The sequence below is a fragment of the Pyrus communis genome, chromosome 16, assembly GCF_041283825.1.
Source record: "Pyrus communis isolate YQ-2024b chromosome 16, ASM4128382v1, whole genome shotgun sequence".
Lineage (NCBI taxonomy): Eukaryota > Viridiplantae > Streptophyta > Magnoliopsida > Rosales > Rosaceae > Pyrus > Pyrus communis.
The window spans coordinates 7,899,794-7,907,697 of NC_142580.1; the positions used below are offsets into that span (position 1 = coordinate 7,899,794).

The 7,904-nt window shown below is 38.4% G+C and overlaps 2 protein-coding genes across 2 annotated transcripts; both read left to right on the forward strand.

Annotated features, from left to right (window-relative positions):
* The first annotated feature begins 371 nt into the window (after nucleotides 1-371).
* On the forward strand, nucleotides 372-5,007 carry LOC137730827 (glycine--tRNA ligase, mitochondrial 1). Its single transcript, XM_068469812.2, has 9 exons — nucleotides 372-1,032; nucleotides 1,391-1,773; nucleotides 1,903-2,020; nucleotides 2,247-2,441; nucleotides 2,523-2,747; nucleotides 3,038-3,097; nucleotides 3,215-3,295; nucleotides 3,385-3,790; nucleotides 4,475-5,007. Exons 1-9 carry the CDS (start codon nucleotides 664-666, stop codon nucleotides 4,705-4,707), a joined length of 2,070 nt encoding a protein of 689 aa, XP_068325913.1. The 5' UTR covers nucleotides 372-663; the 3' UTR covers nucleotides 4,708-5,007.
* A 147-nt stretch (nucleotides 5,008-5,154) lies between these two features.
* LOC137730828 (cytochrome b-c1 complex subunit Rieske-4, mitochondrial-like) lies at nucleotides 5,155-7,904 on the forward strand. Its single transcript, XM_088687121.1, has 2 exons — nucleotides 5,155-5,911; nucleotides 7,047-7,904. Exons 1-2 carry the CDS (start codon nucleotides 5,710-5,712, stop codon nucleotides 7,688-7,690), a joined length of 846 nt encoding a protein of 281 aa, XP_088543247.1. The 5' UTR covers nucleotides 5,155-5,709; the 3' UTR covers nucleotides 7,691-7,904.

Below are 7,904 nucleotides of genomic sequence, written 5' to 3' on the forward strand. Positions count from 1 at the left end.
TGAAAAAGGAAAACTAGACGAAGAAAATTCCGTGAACCAAAACAATACATTCGACGGTTCTCATGTTTTTGGCATAATTTTCGTACCCATATTATAAAATGTTGTGCCAAAAATATAAGGTGACAAAGAATTTATAAAGAGTCACATTTTAAAGAAAGTTTCTTCAGCATTTCTCTATTTACATAACTTATTCTAACCGTCAAATAAAGATTGTATCAAATACATGTATATTATAATTAATATTTATGCGATTAAGTAAATTCTGGATGAATTAGGTATTAAATTACCGAATATTACAGTATTTACATAACTTATTCTAACCGTCAAATAAAGATTGTATCAAATACATGTATATTATAATTAATATTTATGCGATTAAGTAAATTCTGGATGAATTAGGTATTAAATTACCGAATATTACAGTGATTTGATTCATTCCTATTGAACTTTGTTGTATTAATTGAAGATCAAGTTTCTCTTTTCTGATAGTTCACTATAAATAAACCCACTGATAGTTGGGAAGTGCTGATTGTGAAAGAAAAGGAAGGAAAAAAAAAAAAAACAAAAAAGCAAAATTAGGGTTTTTACCTAAACCCGCGCGAGCCGCAGCTTGTGGTCACTACCTCACTCCGCTCTTCCACTCACTTCCGTCTCCCTCCGCTGATGGCCGCCCCGGAAGATTCGCTCCGTAAGGCTCTCGCCGACAAGCAGTCGGAGGTTGAAAGCCAGGGGAGCCAAGTGCGGGCTTTGAAGGACCGCAAGGCTGACAAGTCGGAACTTGACGCCGCCATTGCAGCTCTGAATGCGCTCAAGCTGGAGAAAGCTTCGATCGAGAAGGACCTCCAGGCCACATTGAGCAGCGGCGAAGGGTCCGGTAACAAGGAGGCGTTCCGTCAGGCGGTGTCGAATACGCTTGAACGGCGTCTCTTCTACATCAAGTCTTTCAACATCTACGGTGGCGTTGCGGGATTGTATGACTACGGTCCGCCCGGTTGCGCCGTCAAGTCCAATGTGCTAGCTTTTTGGCGGCAGGTTCGATTAACTTCATTGCTCTAGTTTTTTTTTTTTTTGCTTAATTCGTGCTGAGTTTGTTAGATGCATTGACATGCATAAACTTAAATAATCGGTTTTTTCAAATTAATGCTGCGAATCAAGTGGCTGTAAAAAGTATATAATTGTATGAATTTGTGCTTTGACAGTGTGATTTCTTCCGTCAAATTATTGTAAATTCAGTAATCAGCTAATGGGATGCTATAAATTTGTGTGTAGTTTGTTTTTCACAAATTGCTTATAGAGAACGGTAACAAGCTTTTCGGTTTCTGAATAGCATCACAAATGAGGGGAAGGAATGGATAATCATTGACTTTTAATGTTTTTATTTGGTTTGCAGCATTTTGTTCTTGAGGAGAACATGCTGGAAGTTGACTGCCCCTGTGTTACACCCGAGGTGGTTCTGAAGGCATCTGGCCATGTCGAAAAATTCACTGATCTTATGGTGAAAGACGAGAAAACTGGGACTTGCTACCGAGCGGATCACTTGCTGAAGGATTTTTGTAATGATAAGCTTCAAAAGGATCTCAACATTACTGCAGAGAAGGCCAAGGAGCTTAAACATATACTTGCGGTGTTGGATGATCTCTCACCTGAAGATCTAGGTGCAAAGATTAAGGAGTTTGGTATTACTGCCCCTGACACGAAGAATCCTCTATCTGATCCTTATCCTTTCAACCTGATGTTTCAAACTTCAATTGGTCCATCTGGCTTGATCCCTGGGTGAGCACTCATATGCATAAACGACATTTTGAATTTGTTTCTATAATGTTAGAATCAATACCTATGGATTGCGAGAGATTTTTTCTGCTTTGTTGTTCTTGTTTCATGTATCTCTTTGTTGTACTGCAGGTATTTGCGTCCAGAAACTGCCCAAGGCATATTTGTGAATTTTAAGGATCTGTATTATTACAATGGCAACAAACTTCCTTTTGCTGCAGCTCAAATTGGGCAGGCCTTTAGAAATGAGGTTATAATCTCTTCCCTTATGATTTTAGAAAAAAGATCATGCATGCTTTTGTCGGGCCATAAATGGTTGTGGTACTGAGAATTTTGTATAACACTATCACTGTTTATTTTTTCTTACCAATTTAAAAGGTCTTTTTTTTTTTTTCCCCCGAAGATTTAAAAGGTCATTTGACTTGTGTTTTGCCTATGTTAAATACTCAATTCCTAACAAGTTAATGTGTGCACAGATATCTCCTCGCCAAGGCCTTCTGAGAGTTCGGGAATTTACACTGGCAGAGATTGAGCATTTTGTAGATCCCGAAGACAAATCTCACCCAAAGTTCACAGAGGTTGCAGAGTTGGAGTTTTTGATGTTCCCTAGGGAATTGCAAATGTCAGGGGAATCTGCAAAGACACTCCGTTTGGGTGAATCAGTTGCTAAGGTTGGATTCCATAAAATATCTTTACCATTTTGTTCGTTTTTATATCGTAGTTTGACATTGCTGCAATTTCACTTGATTTAGGGAATTGTCAACAATGAAACTTTGGGCTACTTCATTGGAAGAGTATATCTTTTCCTTACTCGTTTAGGTATTGACAAGAAACGGTTAAGGTTCCGTCAGCACCTTGCAAATGAAATGGCTCACTATGCTGCTGATTGCTGGGATGCTGAGATTGAGAGTTCCTATGGCTGGATTGAGTGTGTTGGTATAGCTGATAGATCTGCATTTGACTTGCGTGCTCATACAGTAAGGATTTATTAGATATCTTTTAGTAAACTCTAACTACAGATTACTTTTTATTGATCATTATGTTGAGATACTATGATTGTAAAAAATGTTGACTGATTTTTGGTTTCATTGGTAGTGTCTTGCTTTAGTGGCATTTTAGTTCGGAATTTTAAAATTTGGGGTGTTATCTGTGAAACTGTTTTACGAACACGAAAGGAGCCTTAGAACATAAAGTGATGCTAAGGCTTTACCCTACTTTGATTTAGAAAGCTATGTGTTTATGGAGTGTTGTTTTTCTTTTATGACAGGAGAAAAGTGGTGAAGCTCTTGTGGCTCATGAAAAATATCCAGAACCAAGAGAAGTAGAGGTAATGTTTTATGCAGTGCAGACCATGCACACCATTGTTGTTATTAGTAAACTTGATTTCCTGACTTCACCTGTAGGAAGAACAGTATCATTTTTTTACTTGTTATGTAATTTTTAGGTATTGGTCATAACTCCAGTAAAGAAAGAGATCGGCCTTGCATTCAAGGGGAACCAAAAGAATGTAATTGAAGCGTTGGAGGTGAATATAGAATACTCTCTTTTGATTCTTCATCTCGTAGTTCTGTTCAATATAGTTGTTGTGTTAATGTATTAAGTTATTCATTTCAGTCCATGAAAGAACAAGAAGCTATGGCACTGAAGGCTGATTTAGAGTCTAAAGGGGAGGTGGAGTTTTACGTCTGCACTCTGGGGAAGAATGTAATCGTTAAGAAGAGTATGGTAAAAATTTCAAAGGAGAAAAAGAAAGAACACCAGAGAGTATTCACGCCTTCTGTAATTGAACCATCTTTTGGTATCGGCCGAATTATATATTGCCTCTTTGAGCACACGTACTACACGAGGCCTAGTAAAGCTGCTGATCAACAGTTGAATGTTTTTGGTTTCCCCCCACTTGTGGCACCCATCAAGTGCACAGTTTTCCCTCTGGTTCAGAACCATCAGTATGAGGATGTTGCTAAAGAAATTTCCAAGTCATTGACTGCTGCTGGAATCTCGCATAAAATTGACATTACAGGTATGGAAATAAGACAATTATCTCTGTTTGTTTCTTTGGCATGTAGGAAGTATAAATGGGTAAGTAGCTAGATGCATCTTGTGATGATAGCTGTTGATGTGTGGGTAGCCTTATACAAACATGTTTACTAGATTGCAGTAATGCAAGCTTATCCGTTAATTTTGTTTATATTTCATGATCCTCTTTCCGTATTGTTATTTTAAATATCTTGAATTATCTTCAAATATAAATGCGTAGCTTCTAGCTTGTATAGATGGAGATGTGTGGTTATGTAGGTATAGTTGGAGATAAACATGTCAGATGATTGCTGCAGTGCCAAGTTTAATTTTTAGTTTTGGCTTATTTCATTGGATTTTGCTCTGCAAGTATCGGATGTTAACAGTGACGTCGGCTAAATCCACTTGAGGGCATTTTGTGACATCCTCTTACCATAGGCTTGCTGTATTGAATTGTAAGAGTGAAATATGGAATATAAGTTCTATCACATGTTGATCTATCCATACTTCTCAATGGGATGTTCCCGGACATAATAGTTAGTTAGTCCGTTTGTTGTAGACTGGTAGTAGGGTTCAGTAGTAGTAAGTTGCTTATTCTGCACCGACATGAGTGTATATATGCATAATTTTTGAAGCCTATTTTCAATCAGTTTTGAGTTTCTAACGGTTTGATTGTTTATTCGATCAGGTACCTCGATTGGGAAAAGATATGCTCGAACAGATGAACTGGGTGTACCTTTTGCAATCACGGTTGATTCAACATCATCGGTGACACTGAGAGAGAGGGACAGCAAGGATCAAATCCGTGTTGATGTGAAAGAGGCAGCATCTGTGGTGAAGGATGTAGCTGAGGGAGTGAGGAGCTGGGCTGATGTGTGGGAGACTTTCCCCCATCATTCTTCTGCATCTGCAGATGAGTAGATTTCGGGTGGATTTAACACTACGTGGATCCAAACATACAATACCGTTTTGTTGAGTTGGAAATGTTACTACTACACAAAGGCGACGACGTTGTTGAAGCACAGCCAACTAATTGGAGAGATGCTTGTTCTTAAATTATGTGTAGCAAGAGGCCGAAGCCTGAATTTGACATGCTACAAGTTTTGATTTTTCATAATTTCTTCATCAACTGGCAGCTTAGAACTTGGGTGATCTACATTACATGAGTGCGGTAATATGCTTGAACCAGTAATTTACCAGTTTCATGTAATTGTTTTGGAAGCCGCCTCGTGTCGATATACTTTGGATTGAAGAATGGAGAGGCATCGGTGAATGTTTTCGTGAGAAGGGAAAAGGACCCTCCTGATCCCGTCATCGTGCGGTTAGAAAATCAGATGAACAAACACGATTACGAGATCTTCGGATCCTCAGTAAAAGGATTCGGTGTTGATCATTTTTCCGTGAAAAGGCGAAAAAACTAAGCTGGTAAATAGGATTGGGGATACGAAAAGGGTAGATTAATTAGTCTAATAATTCTTCAATGAGAAGATTGATTGAAATTTGAGTCGATCGAAAACTAATCATTTTACTCCTTTTTATCTGTCGCTCTTAATTTTCTGAAAGAAGAGTATATTATTCATCTATTTTTTTGGTTTTTTGGTAATTAATTAAAAAGCCCATTAATGAAATAAAAAAAACATTTATTTCAATAAACAAAGGAAACCAAAAAATTAATCAATTTTATAATAAGAAATTGTCAATAGACTTTGAGAAATTCTTTATATAATATTTACTTATGCCATCGTTTATAGGACGACGACGTTTTTGGCCCGTATATGTTAGGGTTGGACTTTGCAATGGTGGTCAAATAGCCAAAAAAGGAAAAACAAAAAGAAGAAAGAAAAAAGCATTTGTGATTTGTTGGTGACGTCGGGACTCGAGGGGGCTGAGGCCATTGGTACCGAGCGATTGCAGAAGAGGAAAATGCTGAGGGTCGCGGGAAGAAGGCTTTCATATTCCGCAGCAGCGTGGCGGTCGTCGTCGCATACCACCCCCGCCTTCGTCTCCGGCGGATTCCATCCGCTTTTCAGTACCAACAACAACAGCGACGACTCTTCCTCCGATTTTGCTTCCAGATCCCCCGCCCCCTTTTTCCTCAATTCCAAAATTCCATCTCTCATTAGAGGTCAGCGCTCATACCGTACCTTCTTCAGATGTATTTAGGGTTTGATTCTATTCAATCGGTTGTGCTTGTTCAATCCAATCACGGCTCTAATTTTTTAGATTTTGAAATTGAAATTGATTTATAGTGTTTGGGATTTTATTTTAAAAAATTATTCTTTTCATTTCTGTGATTATTTGCTAAATTTTTTTATTTTCAATCTAATGATTTGTGCAAATTTTTTCGATCCATTTGTTTCCATGGTACGATCTTTGGTTAAATCGAAATGGAAATTTAACATTTCTAATTGGATACGTCACCGTATGCGGGATCCTTTTCGATTTGTTAATCCATAGCATTTGTATTTGCTCCGTATCGATGTTTTTCCAATTTGATTTTGGTGCATTTCAAGACTTGATTGGAGATTATATTGCCGAATACACTTTTTTTTTTTAAGTTTAGCAGGATATGCATTAATTGTTGTTTGAATCTCTTCTTAGTAATGTTGTGCTTTGTCTATTGAGATTGAAAGAAGTCCGCATTAATAAAATGACAAAAAAAAAATGAGTCTATTTTGTTAGCCTTTTTTTTTTTTTACTTATATTCATTTCTTTAAGGATTCCAGTTCCTGAAAAAAAAGATGGTAACTTTTAGGTTTTAATAAATGAGATTCCTTTAAGGATTATGGTTTACTACACAAGTTCGGTTGATAGTATGATACAATGACGAGTCGAGACTTGGGCGTCATGTGGCACTGATTTATCTTGTTAGCTTCTGGATATGTAGATAGTTAGGTCGATATTTGGGACAGCTGCTGTAACCAAGGGTTGGATGATGAACCCATGTCTTCTTTCTAGAGTCATAACTTGCATTCAGTCTCTGTACTATACAGATGTTACACATGAGTTGTACCCACGCTCTCTGGCTGGAGTTGGAAGGTCATTTCGTTTTGTTATAATCTAGCTATTTTAGTTTTTTTGCTAAATGCCAATAGTTAGTAATTTGATTGGAAAGTGCCTTGCTGAATGTTGATACGCTTTTCTCGTTAGGTGTAGATTGGGAAATGTGATGTTTCTTCACATGGTATTTTGGAAATTGTTTGCATGAGATTCAATAGTATATGGAACTTGTTTGCTGAATGGTTGGTTCTTCATTTCAGGATTTTCCTCTGAAGCCCTCGCTCCTGGAAATGATATTGGTTTTCTCTCAGACGTCCCAGCTACCGTGGCAGCTGCCAAGAATCCTTCTTCAAAAATTGTGTATGATGAGTACAACCATGAAAGGTATCCACCTGGTGACCCCAGCAAGCGTGCATTTGCTTATTTCGTCTTGACAGGAGGCAGATTTGTGTATGCCTCCTTGATCCGGCTTCTCATCCTCAAGTTTGTACTGAGTATGTCTGCCAGCAAAGATGTTCTTGCCCTTGCTTCCCTTGAGGTTGACCTGTCGAGCATTGAGCCTGGTACTACTGTTACTGTAAAGTGGAGAGGGAAGCCTGTTTTCATTAGGCGTAGAACTGAAGATGACATCAAGTTGGCTAACAGTGTAGATGTTCAGTCCCTTCGTGATCCCCAACAGGATGCAGAGAGGGTTACAAATCCAGAATGGCTTATTGTTGTCGGGGTCTGCACTCACTTAGGGTGCATCCCCTTGCCAAATGCTGGTGATTTTGGTGGTTGGTTCTGCCCATGCCATGGTTCGCACTACGACATTTCTGGCAGGATCCGCAAGGGGCCTGCACCATTCAATCTAGAGGTACCCACTTACAGTTTTTTGGCGGAGAACAAGCTACTGATCGGATGAGAATTGCCTGGCAGTCTTTTTTCTTTTTTCTTTTCTGGTGCATCATTTGACATGAGGTTTCATAATTCATAGCTTCCTCTACATCAGAAAAAGTGATGTTTGCAAACTTAATACTTTTCTTTTAGTCATGATTTACACATTTGGATTCTGTAACACCGTCGGTTCTGGATGGAGTTCTGATGTCTGAATAATACAATTAAACTGATGTTCACCA